This window comes from Agelaius phoeniceus, chromosome 1, assembly GCF_051311805.1.
Source record: "Agelaius phoeniceus isolate bAgePho1 chromosome 1, bAgePho1.hap1, whole genome shotgun sequence".
Taxonomy (NCBI): Eukaryota; Metazoa; Chordata; class Aves; order Passeriformes; family Icteridae; genus Agelaius; species Agelaius phoeniceus.
Genome location: NC_135265.1, coordinates 16,468,927 through 16,495,132, shown reverse-complemented (window position 1 = coordinate 16,495,132; position 26,206 = coordinate 16,468,927). Strand labels below are relative to the sequence as shown.

The 26,206-nt window shown below is 37.2% G+C and overlaps 1 protein-coding gene across 5 annotated transcripts in view; it reads right to left on the bottom strand.

Moving 5' to 3' along the window:
• Window positions 1-14,541, bottom strand: part of ODAD2 (outer dynein arm docking complex subunit 2) — a 69,251-nt gene extending 54,710 nt beyond the window's left edge. For 2 of the 5 annotated variants that reach the window (XM_077173649.1, XM_077173665.1), the window contains exons 1-5: window positions 14,410-14,541; window positions 12,719-12,831; window positions 9,645-9,850; window positions 8,117-8,239; window positions 7,774-7,912 (exon numbers count right to left, since the gene is read on the bottom strand). In XM_077173649.1, the coding sequence (XP_077029764.1) occupies window positions 7,774-7,912; window positions 8,117-8,239; window positions 9,645-9,850; window positions 12,719-12,730 (480 nt within the window). In that variant the 5' untranslated portion in view covers window positions 12,731-12,831; window positions 14,410-14,541. Of the gene's footprint in view, window positions 1-7,773; window positions 7,913-8,116; window positions 8,240-9,644; window positions 9,851-11,532; window positions 11,573-12,718; window positions 12,832-14,409 lie in introns of those variants that run through there. The other 3 variants (XM_077173654.1, XM_077173652.1, XM_077173658.1) reach the window with 3 other exon arrangements.
• Between the last annotated feature and the right edge of the window lie 11,665 nt (window positions 14,542-26,206).

Genomic DNA, 26,206 nt, shown 5'->3' with positions numbered 1-26,206 from the left:
TGAACAAACAAAATAGCATCATGTGATAGCCCAAAATAGTTGGTCAAATTAATGTTAAACCAGACTTTTAAAATTAAAATTTATTAATGGAACAAAAAACCTCCAAGGGAAAAAAATTGTTTAGTTGGAATCCCAACCCAAAGCAGTATTGTCATTTTTATAAAACAAAAAATTCAAAACAAAGAGTAAAGTACGAAACAGAATTCTTAAGTTGAAAAGTTTATGACTTTTTTATTTTCTGTTGAACTTTCTTAAATCACAGAGAAAATTTTGTAATTTTCTGCTAGAAAATACTTTAACATCTAAATAAATTTTGATAAAGCTTAATGAAAGACTGAGTACTGCAGTACTCAGTATGTATAAAATACATAATATGCCAGAGCAAGGCAATTTTTCTATGCTAGTCAATCTCTAAGCACACTGAGTTTTGTCATGGTTTAAATACTAGTTCCAATTTTTCATCTTAGTTTATAAAACATACAAGCTGCAACTTGTTAAGACATGACTTATAGACAAGTATAACTGAGTTATGGAATAATTCCCTGACCCACTTCCTGGATCTTCTGGCATTCTTTAGCTCCAGCCTGGCAGTATGTAAACCATAAAGATTAATATAAGTAAAGCCAGTGGAAAATCACAGGCATCACAACATTTCAAAACATTCACACTGGACTACAACAATGCACAGAAGCTGCACTGTTTTAGTTGCAGATTGATACCTTGACCCTGACCCTACACAGTGGCAGAATTGACATATATGTCATGACCCCCATACAGTGAGTTTAAATTGTCATATTTTATGAAATTGAAAAGAAATCAGTTTCCAAACAAAAGGATGTCTATTATTTTCTGCGTGAATCAGGAGGTTTTGTTAGGCAAGCTCTTGAAAACTCTTCCAAGACATGAACCCATTCTGTTAGCTTTCCTTTTCTGATTCACAGAAATTGGATTCTACTATAGAGGAGGCAAAACTCTAACAGTTCATGTGCAAACATATGAACTTTTACTTCCTTGGACTGGTAATAACAGAATATTTTCCTAGTAACTTCTTAAACCTCAGACTTGGAAAGAAGTGAAATGGTGACCCCAAAACCACAGAAAACCTGGCCAAAATAACATATAATATCTTAACAGTGCAAGTTTATCTTCTACTCCATTGTGAAATTTTCAGTTTAGGAGTGTATTTCTTCCCCAGATGCATCTGCACAATTTTGTAAGGACACTTCATCTGAGGAAAATAAAGCACATACATGTTTTAAAAGAACATTGTAAAAATTAGAAGCAAATAGAATTGAATGAGAAAGGAAAAAGGGTCTAGGATTAATTTTTAAAAAGAAAAAACCCTACACAAACAGCACTACTGTTAACAGTAATATAGCACTGTAAACCCTGACTGGAGACTTGGAGATGAGACCTTTGCTGTCCATAACACAGATGTGCTACTGATCTTGTGTGACTGTGTTAGACCTGCCTAAGCAATTCTGACTTTTTCTAGTACTTGGCTCAGAAAGAGGATAAGAGCATTAATGCTATTAGAGCCATTTTAATTTTAGGTATCCAGCAAACTTAGGAAACCAGTGGATGTGAATCTGAGGAGAAAAGTTAATGAGGTTGAACTAGGAAGGACTGTTGCCCCTGCAGGCTGCTGGAGAGCCTGCACACTGTGGAAGCTTCATAAGCACTGAACAGACAGAAGAGGCAGTGTCATTTGAAACTAGCCAAAAAAAATGTTGCAAAGAAAACAAAATTATAGCAATAGTTTATGAAAACCTAAGAGACAGGTGTTCTCTGGAGAAATAAAACAAACTTAGAAACGGGGCTTAGTGAGAGCATAGGAAAAACAAATATGGGTGAAGACATGGCTGAAGCACAGGCGTGCTTCTGGAATAACTGTGCAGAGTGAGCTCTGATTCAACTGAGCCTAGAGCAATGTGGGACATTTAAAAACAACACAGAATGTTGCTCTCACTACTTAAAACTCTTGGTACCTTTCAGACACAATCACATCCTAATTATTTAGGAAACATAACAATTTGATTATCTACTTCATGAATATAAAATCTGAAGTCAGATTGAGACAATTGTGGCAATTTACTACTATTTTAGAGGCACTACAGTTATGGTGTCAAAGCCATCGCTCATTAATTTCATTACCTGCTTTCATCATAGACTACAAACCTGTAGAAAGAAGAGAATCACACTTAAGTTATTTTACATTCTTTTCCTCAGTCTTTTATTTTTTGTCTACTATTTCTTCTTTCTCCTTTTTACTTTTGTTTACTTTTTTTTCTTTTTTCTAGATTGACTTTCATCTCATCAGCTATGAAACTCTAAGGAATGTGTGACCCTGTGAACATTAATTAAACCTTCACTACACAGAAATTCATCAGAGTTGGTATTGGTGTTAATGGTCAAAATTCAACTGGTTGTTATGAATTTTATATGTCTCTTGGGATGAAGAATGATTGCATGGTATTTTGAACAGGGAGCTATTCCAATGCTTCAAAGTTGCCAATTATAATAATAATCTGAGAGTTCACCATTTGCCAAATATTTCCTACCTAGTAAAGTTATCATAAAAATATTTCTTTTTCATGATCAGCACTATCAAGGTTGTTAGGAAATACATATCTTAACCATAAATTGAATTTTTCACATATTTTTATTTCCTTTTTTTTTTCCCAGTAATCACATTCTTTACTGAATTTTAAGATAAAATTTTGGCTAATACTGGAAGATGGGAGCAAGACATATTCATGAACAGTAGAGAAGAGTGATATAGAGGCTGACAGGTTTGCCAAGGCTGACGGGTGAGCCAAACATGTACCATGAAACACTAGCAGGTGGCACATGATTATGTCACATACATTTGGTATCTTCTGAAAAGTAACATTCTTAGCCAAACTAAAGCAAAGTTTATTTTTCATCTTTATCTTTCCATCCAGTTGAAAACCTCCTTCAGATTACCCCGCCTATACTTTCATAAAGAAGGGAAAAGATTTGTGGTTGGACATTTTACTATTACGGTGAGTTGGTCAAAGTGGTCAGTCCTGAAAAAAGGCCTTACACAATGTTACTACATGTACAAAAATATTTTACATGCACTTACATATGCTTATTATGTATTTACTAGCTAAAACCTAATCTCGTGTAAGTCTTGCCAATAAGATATTATAAAGAAAAAACATTTCACTCTTGTCCACAGATTGTAGAAAAAGCTTTGATGTGCAATATATGTCCTACACAGATTAGGGACTTTTAGTCTTGCTATTAGATCCTAACATTTGTATCCATCATACACACAGGGCCAGATTTCAAGACTATGGGAACATCCATAACCAACAGAGATTTTAGACTTTTCACTTTAAACAATTAGTATTTGAAGATCCATTGTATTCCTTAGGGTGGGATGTTCGTGTCTTTTTCTGAGGTCCTGTATATTAGAATAAAATGGAATTACTTTTCTGCTAATCCCAAAATGCAACTGATTTCTTAATACATGGCTCATGAAACTGATTCAAATTTTTATAATGAGCACTAGTATAATCTTAATAATATGGAATGTTTCCAATACCATTATAACTTAAGAGAGCTATACTTTTTCATGATGCAGTTCAAAAATACTGTGTACTCTACTGCTGTAAATTTTGAGAAAAATCTACAAGCCACATCAATGGCTTCACAAGTGCCATAAATTTATAACTGGTTCTCATAAAAAAATTGCTGTATACATCAGCTGCTAAACCACACAATTCTCATTTGCACATGGGCACCTGGGAGCTGCTGCTCAATGCCACTCTCAGGGAACATCCTTCCTGGCTCCTTTGCAGTGCCATAGCCTTTCTCCAGCTCCTGGGCCTGGCACAGGGCACAAACAGCCAGGGAGAGACAGCAGATTTGTCCATCTATGATTCCAAAGTAGAAAAGAAACACAATGCTGTTCTGGGAACGAGATCTTTTGCACTGGAGTAATTCCAAACAGATATGAAATTAAAGAATATATTACATGAAGTGTGAGATTTGACTGGTTTCACTAGCGTAATCCTGAAATATAGCCAAGAGTAGAATGACTTTCCACATAAGAAACTGAAGGATGAATTCTGTAACTGATGTGGTCCTGCAGAATTCTGTTCATCTTCATCCTGGCATAGGTGTACATCTGAATAATGCCCTTACAGGGAACCAAGGTCAAACAGCACAAGGGCTTAAGGGATTAAATATTTATTCTGGATGTTGGCATTATTCCTGGCACAGTCACCAGCCCAATTCACCCATTAACATCTCAGTTTTATCATAAAACTGGCAATAGTGCTCAGCTGTGTGAGCAGCACAAAGCCCAGCTCTCACCCATTTTTTCCTTTTTTTTTTTCCAGTGAACAGCCCCAGATCTGCCACAAAGAAGACTCTGCATTTCTACCTGATGTTCCCCATTTCTAGTAAAAGGATAATTGAAAAAGATGACCCCTACTCCTAAAATTTTTCAGATGTAAAATGTAGTCCTTCCTCTAGAAATCCAATTCTTCAGAAGTGCCAATTTAATAAATAATGTCGAATCTGAAGTAGGCTGGGTGAATCTCACTGTTACAAACACCTACAGAGCACCTCACTCCCATTTTATCTACTCTGGCCCCAAAGGATGTCTAACACAAGGCCATCACAAGCTCACTGATCTATTTTGCTGCTCATTGCTAAGTCAATGGGGAGGCATGGCAGGAACACACATGCTCCAGCTCCTGCTGCATAGCTCTGGGAAGCCTGAAGGTAGGACAAGGAGCCAGACCACAGAAGCAGCTGCTTCCCAGCGGAACAATTCCAACATGGATACTCTTTCCCGGAAAGGAAAGGGAGTGGAGAAGGGCAAAAAGTCAGAAGGGAATTTCCCCAGCACTGGAATTTTCTCTCCATGAAGAGGAATACAAGTACAGAGCCTACAGGCACAACTCACAGGATCTTGCAAGTTTGCTTTATACAAACAGCAACCATCTTTTTAACATTTAATGACAATCTAACATTATAGAAAAACTAGGTATCTTTCAGGTTTTATGGGAGTTTCTTGTTTGCAAATTGATCTTTTACAGAGTCTTGCTGAATTGGGATTCCCATTAACTTAAACAGATATTAGAAAAATCATTGCATCTACAAATTATTGCACTTTCTTGGTATCTTGATCAACTATTCTTTAAGGCATTTTATTGATTTTTTCAGATGGGCAAACAACACAAGCCCTTTGAAATTTGTGCTTCTATATAAATATGCTTGTAGATACTTAAATAACACAGTCATAAATTTATTTTCTCTTACGTTGCATGTGTCATGAACACTTGCCTACATGAACAACAAGAATGCCAAAAAATCTCCCAAGTCTGGCCAGAAGTGCAGTATTTATACTTGAATTAAAATGAATTCCATGTGCAAGCTAAAGTAGCACTCCATCAATAAAACATTTCAACCACTGTCTGTGGTATGGCACTGAGGCATCTCTTTTCAGCTTTATCTGACACTAGGGAGTTCTTGCTTTATGCAACTAAGAATGAACATGGAACTATTTTCGCAGAACTATTTTATCTTCAAATACTGAGTTTAATTTATATCCAACTTAAAGAACTATTGGAAGACTCAGGTGTGCATGAATATGTAAAGAAGTATATATTTTAATTTTCACAACAAAACCTTTTCGTATTATTGAAATCTATATTATAAACTTCTTAATGGGCACTCACTGTCTGATCAAAAAGGCTGCCCTGTCATTTCCTAGTTCTAAATCATTACGTAAATTTGTGTATTGACAGCTGGAACAAAATAAAGTCAATTTCTAAAAGAGAGGTGCATTAAAAATGTACTTTTCCTATTTGTCATTCTCACTCTTCTGACAGAATGGTTTTATGCAAATGTAGATTGAATTTCAATACTGATTTAAGTTCGATACTAAAATCTAAACCCAACTCTAAGAAGGATCAAGAGAGGAAAGGGAGTTTGAGAATTAAATAATCAGGAGAGAAGATCTTTGTCAGTAAAGAGGGTGGTACATAAATGGGCCAATTAAAAGATTAGTGGGAATTCATCAACAGAAATGAATTTCAAGTATCTTCTCCAGGAGGACCTTGGGTCTTTACTAAAAAGTAGCATGCTTGTTTCTCTGAGCTCTCTGAAAAGTACAAAGAGTTGCTTCATAACACAGAGAGAAGCAAGCTATTAACAAACTGAAATGTTTGAAAGCATCCTGTTGAACTGTGAGTAGGAAGAATTCTATAATACAAAATGTGTACATGCTGTGCTCAGCATTAGGAATAGCTGAGCAAGTTACATGCTCTAAGTTACATTTGCAAAGGGTTATTTTGCAATAGCCAAAATGACAAAAATACAGAGGTCCAACCTAGAAAAGATAAATGTAGACAGGCTTGTATTATCCATGTTTGTCTGTGTCTCTTTGCCAGGTCCACTAGCAAGGCCCCACAGACATGAACTGAAAACAAGCAGTGTGAGTACTCTGAACACATTTTAAAAGACTGAGTTACTCTTCTACAATACTTAAAAGGACTGTGAGGAGCCAAAACTTTGCTTATTCCTCACCAGTAATTTTAATTGTAAAATCAATCATACAATCACAAAGGTTGGAAAAGATCTTCAGGATCATCAAGTCCAACCTTTGACTGAGCACTGCCATGTCAACTAAACCATGGTACCAAGGGCCACCTCCAGTCATTCCTTGAACACTTCCTGGATAGTGACTCCACTGTTGTGGTAACTTCCCTGGGCAGCCTGTTCCAATGCTTAACCCCCGTTTCAGTGAAAAATTCTTCCTGATGTCCAGCCCGAACCTCCCCTGGCATATCTTGAGGCCATGTCCTCTTGTCCCATCTCTGGCTGCCTGGCAGAAGAGGCTGATCCCCACCTGGCTACAACCTCCTTTCAACCAGTTGGATGGAGTGATGAGCTCACCCCTGAACCTCCTTCTCTCCAGGCTAAACAAGCCCAGCTCCCTCAGCTGCTCCTCATATGACTTGCTCTTTCTGCTGCACCAAAAGCCAACACCATCATTGTATCTGTCAGATGTGCATTCTCTGTAGCTGCACTCAAAAAAATAAATAAGCCAGTGCTTTTATTAGCAACTTAACAGAACATAAATTCCAGTACGAACTTGTAAAGGAACTTCTCCTGAGGGAAAAACATAATTAGAGTTTTCCAGAATAGTACAGGGTTGTTGGGGTTTTGATCCGTTTCAGACATATTCAGAATTCTAACTATCTGTATTTATAGGTTCCAAAAGATTTTCAACAAGTCTGCGTAAAAACGTTTTCTTGGTTTGTTTTAGAAGATGCCTGTTTATCATACATTTTCCTGTCCACTAAAGCATCTATCCAGACACAAGACCATGTTAGAATTATTTCAGACATGCATTAATCACAGTTGATGAAAGACTTTAGGCAACTATTCAGTTTTAATAAAAACTCTTGAAAGTTATTATTCACATAAAGAAATCTCTTGGAAAGTTTCATACAAAAAGCAAAACAGAAACCCAATAATTAATAAAGAGATTATGCCATCTTACGTTTTAAATAACACTGAACAGATGGTTTAATCTAAAGGGCTATATAAGCCAAAACCAGCAGATTAAAAAGTGCGTGATAGGAAAGTCCACAGTTCCAGGATTTGAAAATACTACACCACAGGGCTATACTAAAGTATAATGAAAGAGGAAAGGATAAGGAACTGGTCTGATCTCCTCAAATGTAACTTTTTTACTTTTTATACAATTTATCAATGCTTACTCACTTTTACATATTTTGCAAGTTTTTGAATTCCCCAGTATTCTGCTGACAAATCGGTGCTTCCTTCCTGACGACGTACAGGCTGCTCATCCTCATCAGTCTCTGAGGAACTTTCACTATCTTCAAGGCTGATTGATACTTTACTAAAAATAAATAAACAGAATCACCAATTTCAAATAGTTATAAACTATAATATGGACAAGCATATTTCAAACAGGTATGACAAGACTGCCTAATAACTAGAAAAATACAACTAATATTACCAAATGGTAAGTATAGTGATAATTACTGTAGATAGGAAAAATAAAAATTAAAAAATTGAGGAAGGAAAAATAAGTCATCCATACCATTTTGAAGTTTCTTGAATTTTAACCGATTTAGATTTGCCACTGGCTTTCTTTTTTGTAGTCAGAGATCCTGTTCTACTTTTCCCTTCTCCTTCAGAGCATTTTTTTGGAACCTTGTCACTACTGGATTTGGGTTTATTAAAAAAAAAAAAAAAAGAACACAGAAATTATTTTTTTCCAGAATATTCTTCAGCATACTGTGATTCAGAAAACTCCTGATTGTCCATGCATTAACAGTTTTGAATGGATGAAGAGTTCAATAAATGTCTCTGGTTGATTTTTGAACTCACATAAACAAATGAATTTACTATATTCTGGCAAAGAATGTGAGTGCTTAGCTATGTGGCATATGAAGGCATCTCTCCCTTTGTTCTGAACGATCTCACTGGCTCATTTTAATTTGATGCCCTTATTTTTGTCCTAGAACAGACAGTGACTATCTGTTTCCTATTTACCATCCCCAGACATGAATTTCTGTATCTTTCTTCTTCTCCTCTAGTCATCTTATTTCCAGGCACTTTTGTCTGCCTAATTCTTCCACACACTTAGATGTTCCACAGCTTTGATCATGCTGAATACAACACATATTACTTTCCTCATATTCCAAAAAACTCCTACTTTCAACTGGCCACAATCTTTGGTCCTTTTTTTTTAGTCCCAAAATAACAATGTTGTGAAAGCAAAATGTCTTTTTGAGCCTGAGCTAGTCACTCTATCACAGTCCCAAGAAAAAAAAGAGAATATTACTTATGATTGCAGTCAATTTCACTACATCAAGACTTCATCAATAACTGTGGAAAAAGGTAAGCTCTTGGTCTGGAAAGCCAATTTCTTCCTAACTGTTAACCATAAGACACATCCAAAATCTCTTAAAATGTTTCTTGCAACTTATTAAATTGGTAGACTTGAGAAAGATACTATTTTTTGTAGGATGACATTAAAAGGCTTTTCTGCAGATCTTCTTCCTCCACTTACACAAAATCAGGAAACATGAAATCAAAGGAGAGGACTATTTTCAGAAGACAAATCCAACAATATACAATATATGTATACTCTCTTTTGAGTGTTCAGACATTGAGATAATCTCATCAGTGAATATCATTGCTAAGCAGAGCTAGAGAAGGAGCTCATATAATACAAAATCAAGTGGCAGTAACAAGAGTAATTCTGATTTTCCATCCAGGACCTCTTTCAGGAAGTGTGGTTTAGATCAGTTTTTCTAATCAGTCTTGCTTTAAAAGTCATTTTACACCATCACAGTCCTGGAGAACCAGTACTGCAGATGATTGCAAGTTCCTTCCGTGCCTTGCTGCAGAAATGACGTAACATCAAAGATGTCACATGACAGAAAAAACCTGAGAATTCTCTTTGGTGGTCCAAACTCTCTCCTTAGAAATTAATATGTAGTAGGCTTTGTTTTAGTCCTCCTAAGTTAAGACAATAATGGAGACCTGTAACATGCATCCCTATCATTAGCACAGTTTAGATAAATCTATAGGCAAATTCAATTTTAAAGAAAATTACCTACCTTTGGGGAGCAGAAAGCCCACTGCTCTTCCACTTCATATTTGGTTTTAACCTATGGTCAGCGGGTCCTGCTGAAGAACTTTTCCCTTTCTCACATTCAGTCTTTTCTGTAAGATCATGAAGGCTCTGTGATTGGCCAGAAATCTCAGCACCTTCACCATGCTGATAATTCTTCTTGTGTGCTGGTTCTTTAGACATACTATATTCCTAGTAAAAGGAGACATGGTTTGTCACTCATATTGCTATATAAATAATTAATACTAAAACAGTAAGCTATAAGCAAAATTCTAGTGCCTAAAAATTGCACGCATTAAACGTAGAATAAGATTCTAAGTATAAAATTATATTGTCTTTAAAAGAACAAAACATTAATTTGAAAAGTAGCAGTTATCAAATGCAAGTTGGAGTTTTTTATGTAAATCAAGTTGATAAATTTGGAATTTCAGGAACATTTTTGAATATTTGGTGTTGTTTGATTTTTAATATGTCAAAAATCTGTGACAAGCACTTTTAAAGAACCTAGATCCAAATGAGTTTTAAGATTCAGACATGCAAAGTCAGCCTTCTGCTTTCAACAGAACATTTACATAAAAACTATTTCCCTGCATAAAGGATTTACAAAAAATTCCCACAAAAAAAGTAATGAACATAAAACTGAAAATAGACTATCATAAACTGCTAGACTTCAGTTCCAAGTAATTTAATTTGATATAGTTCAGAATTAATATAAACACATTCCATTCAATTTTTTTCATCTTCTGTCTCTCAGGGCAAAACTGTTGAACAAGTCACATACAAGAATGGAGCTGAGTGGCACCTACCAATCCTTCAGCTGTCAGTGTCTAGTACCATGGCTAATCAATAATATACAGAACAGAAAGGACTCTTGTCAACTCTTACTCTCTATTGGAACACACTCAATTTTTACAGGAAAGTCAGCATATGATCGGTACTTATTATTATTATTGTTGTTGTTGCAGCTGTCAGTCCCAGATAGGTGAAGACATTCCTTTGTGTGCCTGATTCAAGGCAGTTTTTAGGAGACTGTCACAGCAGGGTCTGTTTTCCACTGGTCCCTGATGAGAATCGGCTGTTGAAGCCTTGCCAACTCAAGTGTCTAATTCCAAACTAACTCATGCTAATGCTCTCATTCTGAAAATGTACTCCAGACAAGACAATTTAGCACATGTTAAACGAGATAAATCACAGGGGAATTGGTGCTGCAGCTTGATCAGTTAAGCATACTTTAAAAAGCATGTTTGCTACAGCACTATATGCCAACACAGCAATTCTGAACGTTAGCTTAAACAAGGCCAGGCAGATATTATAAAAGTTAATTGGTTTTGCAATATATGTGTATGTAATGAGCTTTTTGAAGCTCTCCTCTCCTCAGAAAATAAATCAAAGCTATTTCCACTCATATTTTACTTCATTTAGTCAAACTTGGAAATACAGCTTTTCTCTGCATTTCATAGTTCTAGAACAGAGAAGATTTTCCCACAGGTACAAATGCTCTGCAGCTCTATGATATTAACTTGTTTAAATTCCAGTCATAGAAAGCAGAATGTACTACACCAGCTCCTCAGCAAGGCAAGATGATATGAAATTCCAAAACCATTTAAAAGGTATAATGTATACTCTTCTGCATTCACCTCTTTACACAGCCAGGGAATAATGAGTGTATGATTTACATGAAAATTGAAGGAAAACAGGGTAAGTTCTGTTTATTTGCTCTAATTTAATAAGTGTGACTTATTAAGTGTAACTTAAAAAATTACAATATATTCATAAGGGCAGAAAAGTAGTAAATAAAGGCATGTTATCATCAATAGTAACATTATTCTATATTAACATTTAGGATTAGATCTGAAAAAACAGTAAAATGTTACCTGATTTTACCTTTCATGATCATCAAATGAAGCCAAATAACTGCAAATAAATTAAACCAATGTCTAAAAACATTCATATGTTGTCCTATTTATGAAGTGTAAATCAGTATGTAGGCATAACATTAACTACTATACTAGTTTATATTAACAGTAGTTAATATAAACTACATATAGTTTATGTACATATAGTTTACTACATATAGTAAACTATATAGTTATAGGTAACTACACATAGTTTATATATATTAACAGTAGTTAATATAAACTACATATACTATATATGTATGACTTGGAATGCTCTGTTCTTTCAAAATTGTCAAATATCTGTATCTCAAAAAAATAAGTCTCAAAAAAATAAGTATCAGCCCTACATCCAAGAAAACCAGAACTAGAGGATAAGGAAATTTTGCTGTTAATTACTTCTTTCTTGCAATAATTAAAATTGCATATAAATAACCACAATGAAACTCTTGACAGGTTTTGGCCTGTGTGGAATTTTACCTCCAAGTAATCTGTTAAAACCACACTAGAAATCTAAAAAAAAAAAAAGTTTTATCAGGAACAAGGAAACAACCAAAATTGTACTGGTACTGTGTGATTCTAGCTAGTATAGGGCTCTAGATAAAAACCAGAACACTTGCATTTTACAGTGTCTGAATCAAGATAAAGTGTGTAAGCTTAACTTAACTCTCAGCTCTGATATTTAAATCAGGCAGTTCTCATAAGAAAGTTGGGCAATTATTTATGTTTGGGTTACAAAGAATGAAAATAAAAAATTAAGTGGTTTTCGTCACAGAAAAATACTGTAATAAAAAGCTGACCTTTTCCATACAGATATCACATTTTCCTGCTTTAACATTTCCACTGCTCCATAAAGAACAAGACCAGAAGACAGACAAAACATTTCATGCAAAACTAGAAGGTGACCTCACATGTTGGATCAAACCCCATCAAAGAGTAGATAGAGCAACACATGAAATGGTGTAAACTTGCTGTTTACAAAAGAAAATTATTTTTTAAAAACTGAAACAAATAATAACTTTAAAAAGCACTCCAGTCTTCAAAATTCTTCATTTAATCATAGATTTATCTTTGATAAAGAACATAAACGTTCAGCCAGGTTTACAATGTAATTCTTACCAATGTACATTTGCACAAAGTATACCAAGTAACAATAAATACATACCTGTTTAGCCATATTTTCTACAAATCTAGGTGATCTCCCCCTAAAAATGTGACTATGTCTGTATACAGCTCCCTTTTTCTTTCATAGTCAATATCTTTACCCTTTAGCTGACCCTTAAAAAAAGAATACATTTAAATTTGTTAATAGTTATGCCTTACACAAGTAATTTAATCTACATTATAAAATAGTGCAAAAGAGCAGCACCAAGGCCATATTGTAATGAATTAGATAAAGAAGTCTCATGCTCAGCAAAGTTGACCAAACTTCACAAATTCTTCTTAAAGACTCATGGATCACTCCATGGACCCCAACAGATGATCAAGATATTACACAGGATTTTGCAGGCAATAACCATCAGTTAATTGTACCCTGTGTAGTTCCACTGAAAAGAATTTATGGTTTATGGGAAACAATCAAGTAAATATGAGCTTTGTGTGCAGTATGGCAGATGTCTAAAAGGCACAGAAAATAACGAGACCTGGCAGCCTGAGCTTTATGAGCTTTATCTATTAAAAATGTGCCAAGTCAAAATTTCCCTGGGTTTTTCAACTCTTAGGAAACCAGTTTGTGGAGTTATGCCTGACAGACACCAGTCTCTCTTCAAAATCAATGTAAGAGCTCTGGTCACTATTTAACACATGTAAGGGTCTAAACAAAACCCATCCAAGAGGAAGAAGGGAGCCGAAATGAAAAGAAGGAGAAAAGAGAGCAGTAATTTCTAAAAAGCTTCTTCTGAAAGAAGAAGGAACTGCTTATCATTTATAAAAAGACCAAAGCAAGCTCTACTAGCCCCACATAATAATACAGCACCTCAGACCAAGAGCAATGAGGCACTAGCGGGGCATCCACAAACGTACCCACAGGACCTTTAAACAGGAATAGCTGAATAATTGTTATGTAAAGATTAATCAAACAGTGTCACCCAAGCCCACCTTGGCAAGGAGACCCTGTCACAAACCGAGCTCTCAAATGGTCAAATATGCTGTGGCTGCTATGATTTGAAATACACCTATCTAGGAGCAAATACATTGTTTTAACTCATTTAAATCCCTGAAGAAGGAAAGGGGGACTTTATAACTTGCAAATTTTAAAGAAATGGGTGCAAACACTGATTATTCCCCGTTACTACTAGAAATTTCAGCACCCGACAGCAGGAGACCTCTGTTGAGGCTGTAGCAAAAGGATCCCCCTGTTCAAAGCCCCCTGTGCAGGGGGACTCACACGGCCCCCATGGCCCCCTGAGGCTGGAGCAAAGAGATCCTCCTGTTCAAAGCCCTGTGCAGGGGGACACACACGGCCCCATGGCCCCCTGAGGCTGGAGCAAAGAGATCCTCCTGTTCAAAGCCCTGTGCAGGGGGACACACACGGCCCCATGGCCTCCTGAGGCTGGAGCAAAGAGATCCCCCTGTTCAAAGCCCCCCGAACAGGTGGACAGACACGGCCCCATGGCCCCCCGGCACTGTCCCCGAATGGCGGACACAGCGGGGCAGCCCCGTCCGCCCAGCCCGGACAGGCCGAGGGGAGGCCGAGGGGAGCCCGAGCGCGGAGGGCCCGGGGCGGCCTCGGCCGTGCTGGGAGCGTGGGGCAGGGTCAGGGCTGGGAGCGGGAGGGAGCCGGGAGCCCAGGGCCCGGAGCAGGGACACAGCGGAGCCCGGGGGTCGCACGCAGCCCGCCCCACGTTCGGCCCTCACCTCGCCCCGGGCCGGCGGCGCCTCGCCCCGCCATGGCCGGCGGCGTTGCCGTGGGGACGGGCCGGCGTTACCGGGACAGCGGGAGCAGCCGTGGCCCCGGCCGGCATTCCTCGTCCGAAGGGAAGGGGAGCGACATTTGAACTCGTGGAGCGGGCTGTGTGCCCTCGGTGTAGAGTTAAACAATGTAGTAATTAGAGTTACCTTGCACCAGAGGTTAAAGAAGAGCACCCAACGGTTTTTAGCTTGAATTTTAGCCAGTACAGATGAAACCTTTCCCTTCGGTCAGCGGTTACAGGAAAACAGCTTTAATTAATAAAGGTTAAGATTGACCACTTCTAGTTCTTGAGGCAGTGTGACAGATCATGCTTGAAACGCTTATTGTTAAAGGAAATGTAATGTATAATTTATGTTTGTTGAAGGAAGTGAAAGAAATAGGTATGGGCAGTGCTAGTGAATAAATTCCTTTCACATCCTGAGGACAACGCAGCACTGTACATGCACAAATAGACAGCCCCAAACACAGAATGGAAATCTACATTATTCCCCAAATTCTTTTATTAGTCCATATGTTGTTAGATGAGCCATCGCTCTGGATAAATTTTTGTTACAAAGTTCCTACTGAACTCATCATGCATTGTCTCTTCCTTTATACCACTGAGCCCAAAAGGATTATATTCTCTGACTTCCCACTTGTAAATTACCTCTCCAGTTCTGCTATTTGCCATCAAAATCCCTATCAGATGATAAAAATTTGACTTAGATTTGACTGAGGAAGGAATGACTACCTGCTGTACGCTGACTGAAGTTAGAAAGCTCTGGTCAGCCCTACAGTGGATGTGTCCTTCTGACGGCTCAGGAAAATAATCCTTTTGAGGACAGCCCAGCAGAAGTACCCAGCTTCCAACACCACAGAGCCAACAGAGCCAAGAGTTGCGTTACCAACTGAGAAATCAGCTGGGTAAGAAACTTCTAATAGTGAGGAAGGTCATGGGATGTATGTGGGGTGTATCTCAAAGAATAACAGTATGGGATGAATGCACTTTTTTGCATGGCAATGACTGTCCATATAGATTTTACTTACCAAAACTTTCAAGCAGTAACTATGTATAAGTACATGCAGTCTGCACAGCAATGGTTTAAGAATAGCATTGGCTTTTCTTGCTTTACTTGTTTAACTTAGAGAAGATAGAAAATTGCTAATTTTATTAGGTTAAACTGAAAGAGAATTGTTTTAGTTAAAAGCCTGGTTAAACACTTAATGCAATTTCTTTTCTGTATATGTATGAATACTATGTATGAATGCATTTCCAGAAGGGATTAAATCTCTTCATTTTACTGAAGCAATGACTCTTTAAAAATTGATTTTGAGGGCAGAAGGTGCAAGAAACAAAATGTGAAAGGGAATAAAAGTCATGGGTGGTGGGGAGTGAAGACAGTGAGTTTTCACACAGAGCTGAGTATTTTAAGCAAGAAGTCGGTGGAGTAAGAAATAGAATTCCTAAATGAGATCACTCTCTTCCACTGAACTGCAAGAAGAAAAGATATTTCAATGGCAGAGATAAATGGGATGGTGTGCCCTCAAAGGCTGTGCATCTCCACTGGCCATAAAAGGAGCTTTGGTAACTAGCTCTGGTTTAGCTAGCAGTGGAACTTTCTGTGGGAACAGGTAAGTCAGAAAATGAAAAGGCAGAGCAGATTCTGCAAGCCAGCAGTGAGGAATGCTGCTGGGATCTGGTATTAGAAGCAATGCCTATGAATGCTCAAGAGTCAGAGGTTTCCCCCCCTTTCCCTTTGTGGCTGGCAAATGCTGAGTTTGTAGCGTAGCATTTCTCCTGGAAGATTGCTCTAACTCTTCTGAAGCCTAGAAACCATCTGATTTAATTTATAACCTCAATTTGTATGGCTAATTTTTGTGTATTTTTTCTTGTACAAACATCATTTTTTTACCTTATTTTCAACAGCTACTTTTCCTCCACAGATTTTACACACATTTTCTGAGTTAAAATATTTTCTCCTAGATATAACTTTGTTTGGCTAAACCAGTTCAGTTCCTCAAGACTCAGACTGCAAGTTCTTAATTTCTTTTACCATCTTAGTATCCCTTATTGCCCTGTGTTCCAGTCTGAGCTTTTTTTATGAAATAGATTCAACACTGTTTCTAAAGATCCTTTCACCAAGTTCCATTACAATGGCATTAATAGTCTTCATCTCTTTTGGAGGCTCCTCAACTACTACATTCTAGGATTACATTTGGTTTTCACATTTGGGGATTGTTGTCACCTTGTAATTGAATAAATCAACCAATTTTTAATCCATTACTTTTATTTTCAGCTGATGAGTTTGCAGCTTTCTGCAGGATTTGAGCATATAATATTGCAGTTTGCCCTCATAAAATCAAATTACACTTTTAAACAAAAGAAATATTTATAGCATGTGGTCTCTATGTTTTGGTCCCCATCCTCCCCATCCTCTTCCCCTTTTACAAAGAAGTTTTTGAATCTAATATTAAATTTGAAACATATTTCATAGAGGGTTGTGGTCTTGAACATAATGAATTGACATGAACAATTTCTGTTCCTGCTTGTAGTCTCTGTTCTCTGTAGTTTCTTGCATGTTTTCAGACATGTATCAGCTGTAGCAAGTCATTACTGCAGTTACTGCATTGGTATTTGAGCTCTGGCTTATTCCCTTGGCTACCTTCAGGCATTTCTTGCTGGATGACAAGGACTCTTGCTTTCTTACATCAGTTATCACTGAAAAATTAGCACTTAGGTACTCCCTCATTTACCTACCACAAGAGTATAAATGGATATCTTGGAAGAAAATTTTGCCTGAAAGCTAAAACATTAAGTAATCATTTAAAGAAATATGAAAGTACTCTCTTGGTGCCCCAAAATCAGTGTGCAAAAAAAAAAAAAAATTCAGGCAATAAAGCTGCAATGTGTTCTCAAAAACAGCTCACTCAGGAACTGCATCCGCCCAGAGATGGCATTTGCACCATGTTTGGCTAATTCTGTAAACTAGTAGTAGTACATTTATGTAGGAATGTTTTTTTTCTCTGTTATTTTTACATTTTGAATGTAAAAGACATTTTATAAAACAGTAGGGGAGATGTTTGCCAGTAACAAAAGATGAGATCATTTCTTACTGGCACAAAGAAATGGGGAATATGAAGAATTTGTTAACATGGAGAGTAAGGCAAGTGGAAATTTTTTTACAATCTAAAAGTTGCAGCCAGAATGTGCAAGCAATTTCTCATGTATATTTTTCCTCACATTATTATAGAGAAGGGTGTAAATTATTACTGTTGAAGCAGTACAGTAACACCCATTGTAAAAAAAATTGTAGAGGCTTATGCAAAATAAAAAAGGTCAATCATACCAGCTATTCCTCCTGTTAAACAGCAGTTTAGCTGATCAGCTTCATGGGCAGTTTGTCAGACAGGCTGAAAATCAGCAGAAAACAATATAATATTCATCAATTTACTTTTATTGCTCATTAGCTTGCCTTTCTTGCAATATGTAAGTATTTTTTGCATTCACAAAAAGTCCTGAAGTCCTACTGTTTTGATGTAAAGGGTTTAACAATGCTTTTATTTCATTTTGTATCAGTACAAAGGCACCATTTAGGTGCCTGGAGTTCTTAACGAGCATTTTTATGCATCTTAATTGCTGGTAATCTGTTGTTGTTTGTTGTTGTATTTTGGTTTTTGTGTGTGTTTGGGGTTTTTTTTAACTGGGGAGTAGTGCTTTGTGGAAAGGCAGGGTTTCAGCTCAAGAGGTGATGTACATGAGAATGCAAAATGCAGCAGAGGACATGGTGAATTGTTATGTTTTTTCTTTAAGCAAGATTCTATGGAAAACAATGTTTAAAACCTAATCTTCAGAAAGAAAAGGATACTGCTTTTTCACCCAGTCTCGGATTTCTGTGTTGTGTTCCCCTACTTACATCTTGTTTGCTGAGTAATTACTGCTTCAAAAATGACAGATTATTTGCAGTGAGGATTTTTCAGGCTTGGACATTCTGTAATACACTCTCTTGGGCCTAGAAATTAAGAAACAGAAAAGGATATTTTTCAAATGGGACTTCATGCAAGGGGCAGAGGTGTGCAAGGGCGTGCATGAGTGTCTAGCAAAGAAAGAGTTTCTCAAAAATCTTCAAAGAAAATAAGGAAGGACAATATTTTGGTAAATGAGTGATAGATTGATGATATCTGCACAATTATTTTCTGAACAACGACAATAACAGAGATTCTGCTGCTCTTTTTTAGAAATGGCTTCCAGATGAGATTCATGTTTTACAGTCCAAGACTGAATGTGATTTAATCAGTTTCTATCAATAAAAAATAAAATATTTCAGAATGTGAACTGTGTTAGTAGACTTCCCTCTATTTGTAGGTGGCCATTTATTCCTTTTTGTTGGTTTCTGTTCACTACTACCCAGGATTTTTGAAGATTTTTGAGTATAGTTTGAAAGAAATTATCAGTCTGGTGTAATAACTAGGTGACTATAACTGTGTCACAATAATATTTGGAATACTAGGCTAGAGGACTGTGGTTTTGAAAGATGCAGCAAATCCATTCATTTGTTTTCTTTGTAGCATTGGGAAAAAAAAAAAAAACAGGTCAGGTTATCAAGGGCTTTAAGATGGTGATATGTCACTTCAGTGAAACTTAAGTGGTTTTTTCCTGGGTTTGTAATACTTCAGTAGGGAATAATTACATGCAAAGATTTTACTTTCTAATCCCTAAATTATCTTTTTTGCATCATCAACTTAAATTCTCTTTTCATGTAATATTTTGCCTTGAAATTTTTGCAAAAAGATATGTGTGCTTAATAATACTGAGGGAGAAAGCTATTCTGAAGCAGGAAAGCTATTCTGAATATTCAAGCATATTCAATTCTTACTATTCTAAGTATATGAATAAATTTGGAATTGTTTTTAAAGGCTGATTTTTACAGGAAAAGTCACTAAAGTATTGACTCAATGAGACACCTTAATTTGTTCATGTACTGGTACAACCCTTACACACAGAAAGCATTAATTTTTTATTTTTATGAGTGATCCTTCCCTGAAAAAAAAAAGCAAGCCATATTTTGCCCATATTTTTCCAGGGAGAAATAATATCTATGCCTTTTCATGTACAGATTAAATGCATTTCCTAGAACTAGTTAATTGCTCTGACCTTAATAATTTAGCAATTCAGTATCAATGGAAACTACTTGTGTCTTTTAAAACTTGCTCATTGGTGAGCTGAATGGATTTTGTGAGCAGATTATAACTACAAATTTAATACAGTTTCTGTGCAGCAATCAGAAGGATATAGCAGCCTTTTAAAGCTTCAGTGTAAATCAGGCATTTTAATTTACACTATAAAAATTAATGGAACTTTAGCAGTGATACTTTTCTCCAAAGTAGTAGAGATTTAATTAAAAGAAAACAAAGCAAAACAAAACAAAATCAAAGCAAGGATATGTCCAAAATGTGTGCCCAGTGTAATGGATTAAGTGATAACCCTGCAAATTACTGTTAGTTGGGTGTATCCAGAAACACTTTGCACCTTCGTAATTTTGAAAGGAATTCGACTTTCTGGCAAGTAAAAATAGAGAATTATTTTTAAATGTATGCAGAAAAACTGCTAGCTACACTTTTTAGTTATAGGTTCAGCTTTTGGTGCTAGACATTTTCAATAATTTGATATTAAAAGCAATACTGCAGACAGCGTGTCTTGTACACAGCGGACAGTGTTTTTAGCTTTCAAACATGAAACCTTTGCAAGTGAATGCTTCTGACGTGCTCAAATGCCTTTTGCTTTCTTAGTAGTTTCTATAAATTGCCTCCTTTTTCAAGGGGAAAAAGGAAAAAAGGATTGAGCTGTTTGTTTTGTGGTGGGAGTGTGAAAAGGAGATTGTTTTAAAATTAGAAATAGAATGTCATAAGTAGTCTCCGGTTCTGAATTTCTTTTCCTAGAGAAAAAATGAGTTACTGGTGGAAAGCATTTTGGACTGTAATGTGGGGATATTAATCAGGAGAGAGAGTTTGACTGTTTCTCAAGGAGCAGATGCTCACACGAGGTGCGAATATGAAGACAAAATTTCACTACATGGTTAGAGAGAAGGTTAAAATACTTCCCAGTTATTCAGCTCCTAGTTATTACTGTGGTAGCCCCATTTCACTCCTTAGGTAATCACCAATTGCATTTCTGGATAATTCCCTGCATAGTTTTTACAAAACTAACATAAAAATAAAAGCAAAAAAAAAAAAAAAAAGTATCATTTTCCCCGTTATATAATCAGAAAGAAAGCCAAGACTGACATCAGGGCGTTTTCTCTTCTTTGTAGGTCATTTCAAGGCAGAAATTCAAGCACCTTGGAGCAATCACTGGTTTTGAAGAGACTGCTTCTATCATTTATGGTGGTACAGTAATATTATATGGGAAAATGTGAAATTGTGAGAGGAGTGCAGATCAAAATAAAGCCAAATCGCTACAGGGTTTGAGCAGCAATTGGCTGTAAAATTAATATGGAGCAACAGTTGGATGTTGCAAGGTTGAGCATTAATCCAGTGCCTGGTAGAAAAATAATGTATTTATCTAAATTTCTGCTTCATAGTGATTGCACTCTGTGAGCTATTAAACAAAGCAAAATAAAAAACCAATTCTAAGTCCACAGAATATGTTTGATGAGTATGACATCTTCACTCAACTTGGATGAAAATGAAGTCCTGCATGGATGAGAACAGTGATTATAGCTCCGTTCCAAATCCTTTTACAGTAGAACTTCAATCTGGGGAGGAAAGCTGCCTTTTTATCAAAATTATTTTTATTGAGAGAAGCAGAAATGTGTGTTGCATATACATGTCTTCTTGCATAGTGTACATTCTGATACAGTTAATTCAGCCAATTTTCTGGTATTGTTCTCAAGATCTGTGCCATGGATATTAGAGTCCTCCATATGGGTACATTTTTCTTCTGATTTTTTCCATTTCTTTTTTTGGTAATAACGGTATGCATTCAAGTATTTTAATTTAAATTTAGGATCATTAAGGCTCTTCTGGAGGATCTGGAGCTCTGCCACAGTTAGGTAGTTAGGTATTTTATTGTAGAAGGAGTTGCATGTAGCTCTTAGGTTTTTATATTTTAGCTCAAGCAGAGATAGAGATTAAAACTATCTACTTTTTAAAACTCTTACTTTTCTATTCAATTTATGCATAAATTAATATTTTAGCTTATTACAAGAGCTGTTGATTTTCAGCAAGCCTTCAACTCTGAATGTAAAATCTGGGGGCTGAAGCAGGCCAGTTCTTCAAAATGCATGTATATGTGCTGTATTTAGATTTGGGAAGAATAACATTAAATAGTTTGAAGATCATTTTTTCCTGGAATATCAAGTTATCATGTACTGCTGTGGTATTGAAAAGGTTGCTGATTGTGATGCCAAGAGATGGTCTTACTAAGAAGTTTGAAATAATTTCTGAGAGATGAAAAGAGATTCTGTCCCCCTGGAAAATTGTATATGGCAAGACTTTAGTATCTGCACCTATGGTCATCGATGGATTTCTGTCATTGATTTCATGGGATGAAAGATTTGGTCTATTAACAGTACTGTTAGAAAGCAGGCAATAAAACTTCATTTTTCCAGAGTCTTTAAAAAAAATGTAGGTCCTGTGACATTCTAAAACATACTTTAGTTGTTAATGACATTTTTCTTCTGAGATTTCAGTGGGAAAGGCTTGTGATCTGTTAGGGTTTTGGTAAAGCCTTTCATGCTGGAAATAAGAATGCCAAAGGTCAGTAGAAATTAGGCTTAAGAGTCTGAATAAATCTACTACCAATTAGCAGTTTGCTACTGCTGTCAGTAAATAAATAAAATAAACAATTAGAGCATATTTGACCATGGCAAGCGTAAACTGATGCTCTTTAGTGATTCATTTATTGTAGTCTTTTGATGTTCTGGTTCAGTAATACCACTGAATTTTAAGCAGTGACATTTAAGAATTAAAAATGTTGTATGCCATTAAAATGAGTACGTGCGGAATAAAATTTGAGGATCTGAATCTGCACATTTTTATGCAAGCAGTCTTCTGCATCTACTACAAGCTGTGCTGTGCTGTACTGCCCAGTAAGTCCAACATAGAAATTGGTGCCAAAGCTGGCTCATGGACTGGGAGCAGGGTAGTCTATTTGTGCAGTGCTTTGTCAAAGCTAATTTACTTTGCTAAAAACCAGGGTAAATTAGACAGTGTGCAGCATTAAGCAATGTGGTTAAACTGCTTCCAGTTACCCGAGCTGGCTCCTTTTGAGCTGCTCAGGGTATCTCTCCACAGCACCGTGATGTGCAGCACAGCTGTGCCCTGACTAAAACTGATGTGTGTGAAATTTTATTCATGTAAGGCAGGATTGATGAATCATACTCATCCTCTCTCTTCTGCAGAAATTCAGTCCTCAAATACAGGCAGAATGTACAACTAAGCATGTTTTCAAATAACTACAGTATAACTGTCATTCCATTTGACCTCAGAAATGTGATTCTCTGGGTAAACACAGAAAATGGAGGCACCACAACTGATTGTAATTAAATATAAGTAGCTAAGCACAGATCTGCGGTATAAATAGATGTGTTACGGCTGACAGTTAAAGTTTGAGTTCAGTTTACGTGTGAGCCTTTGCATTACTCATGTAAATCAATGTTCTCACTTACAAGAGAAACCTCATAATTTACCACTACCCATAAAGTAGCCTTGCTGTAATCAATAGTGATTCCTATATGGAATTACTGTGAGCAACCTTTCTTCCATCCATGTCCTCAGTATGATTACTGTATGGTTTGGCACCAAGACAGAAAAATATTCAGTGAGCTCAGTAGTTTTCTGCGTGGAAGGACTTAGTTGTCCTAATTTGGTACAAAAATTCCATTCAGTTTAAAGTAAGCTAAACTGGAATTAAATACTCCACATGGGGAAGGATTGAGTAGAATCTTCAGGGGGGTAAATTGTTTGCAATCTCTCTCTATTGAAACTTTACAGTTAAACCCAGCTTTATTTATTCTCTGCAGAAGTAGAATACAGTAATTAAAAATACTTGATGTTGTCTGCTACACTGTTAAGTGTAAAGGATGATCTGGTAATGTCTGCTTTTAGTGATAATTCTATATGCTGTGTTTGAGACTGAGAGCAGACCATATTCAAATACATATCAAAACATTTTACAGCTTTCAGATTCTGTGAACATGCTGCACTGCACACACAGACATGCTGTACTCAGCTCTTTAGTCTGGCAAACAGGAATGGTGAGTGTGGAGGGGTTTCTGAACCCCTCCACTTCTTTTTGGAGCCTGGGGGTGCCTGTGTGGCTGCAGGGCTCTAAGGCACTCTCCCAAGGCTCCTCATGGAGCCCCAGTCCCTGTCCAGAGGGATTTCTTCTATCAAACAGGCTAAGCTTTGCACAGTCAGGCAGGGACTCTGAAGCGTGCAGGAACTCCTCTCCTCTGTAACTCCCCACTTTCCTGGACAACTCCACAGGGTCACAGGCAATTGCCAAGCACCTGTGAGCCCAGGACATGAGTGAGATCCATCCTGGAAGCAGCCAGTGGTGTCAGTAAGTGGTAGGTGTGCTCAGGGTACCTGCACTGCCTCAAGGAACCAACTCCAGACTTGTCTTTTAATGGAGTTAAAAGAAGCTGAAGATAGAAATTGAGAGTTCAATGTACTTACAGAAACCTGAGCTTTGGATTTAGCACAGTGACAGGAGCAAAACAATGGAGCCAAGTGAATTCAGATTTTACAGTCAGTAAAGCAGAGATTTTCTGAATCACTTTTGTTGACTCGGATTGCCTGAATTCCATTTTGTGGTGCCTTGTGTACATCCTGAGTGTATAATCTGTGTTCCAACAAAAATATAGGTTACATCTCAAACAAACAAAATTTAGAAAATAGCTGGATTTCCATTGTAGTATTGAAGTAGTAGTAGGATGTAGTTTGTAGTATGTAGTGTTTCTGATTACTAAAGTTAAAAAAAAAATAATCCTGTAATTTTCTAGTCACCCATGTAACTAGCACCTCTGGTGGAATGGAGCATACCTCTTCCAGTACATAAAACAGGCACTCCCAAATGTATTGTCTTAAAATCCTGTGATTAATGAATGGGGGAATTGAAGAATTTTCCAAAAAAATATGGTGAATATGCAAAATGAATAGCACTCCTAAAGAGCAAATTGTACTTGTCCTTGGCACTGAATTACAGCATTATTCTCAATGAATGAGAATATTCAAGCTGACAAAACTATACTACAGAAATCTGTAAAGTTATATGCTTTCTTGTTCTCATTGTTCCATTTCACATATGCCTTTGCCTATCTTGATAGAAGGAAGCTTCCATACAAAATTCATTTTTTTGTGTAATGAAAATGTAATGATGCATAAGATCCACAATACAAACTATCATGCTTTATTTTGTGTCTAAGCAGAAGAGTAACTCTTCATTTCAAGAAGTATCTTCCCATAAAATGTCCTATTGTCCTTTTCAACTTTTACCAACAGAACAGTGTAGTCTTTTTATTCCTTTTAGCTCTACTGTTAAGCTTTTTTTTTGCACCTTAAGAGAACACAGGTTACTGAATCTCTAACTTTGCATATAGCCAGTAAAAGCATACAAGTATTCACAATATTGCTTTAATAGGGACTTCTTCAGTAACTGCTCAGTGATGCAATAACATTTCCATTTAAAAAGATAAAGAAAGATAGGATAGGCAAGTGCTAAACAGTAACTTTACTACTTCTCAGCTTAGCAGATGTATCTGAAACTCAGCAATTGCTCACAAGTACTGCACCTGTATTTAACTAGAAATATGCTCTTATTTTAAGTACAGGAAAGGACAAGTTTAAGAAGGACAAACCCCTTCAAGCTGTTCTTCAACACAGAAATTGAAGTCACGAAGATTTATCTTTGTAATCCCTGCCTCCACTTTCCTTGCCTGCCTCATTGGGATGTAGGCTGCCTGCTTTCTCAGTGTTCAGCACAGCTCCCACTGCCTACAGTTTGCAGTGGCACTTCTACAAATTACACTCCTCCATAACAAGCACCACAAAAAACAGAACTAACAACCACTGTGCAAAGGGACTCGTATCACACAGGAAATCTATGGCAAAGGCAGGGTATGACTTGGTTCCCCAGAGCTGCACTCATGCCTTAATCATGAAAACATGTTCTCTTCTCTGCAGTTGTCTGCTTCATTAACTGTGTCCTTCCAACAGCTGCAAGAGTACAGGTTGTACAGAGCACATTCACTGTTACTGTGCCGTGATTCATCCTCCAGCAGGGTCCTTTCTGCGCGCTACACAACACGGGAGGCCACGCAAAACTCCCTCTGCCCAAAGGGATCTCACACAGTTCCCTCTGCCCCACCACCAGCATAATCCACCAGAGCCCTTGTCCTTTTTTCTGCCTCTTATGCCACCAGGAGAGTTGGGTGCATGGGAGCGATGGGATTCCCGATCCAATTCCTGCATGTAATCAGGCCCGGCTGCAGCTGCAGTGAGCGGCAGGATCAGGGAAAACTGTTTTGAACTCCAGTAGCCCCAGGGCTGGAGCATGCCCAGATGTTTCATGGAATGGCTCTGGCAGACCGGTCGCACACAGGTGTTTATTGGCTTGAAGTAAAAGTCAGGAATACCAGGAATAATTCATCCACCACTTGGCTCTTCAAACAGGAGAGGAACGAGCACAACGTGCAAATCGAAAGGGCAGATAACGGCGGCTCTTAGCTGACACACACACGCACGCTTCACCTACAGAGCTGC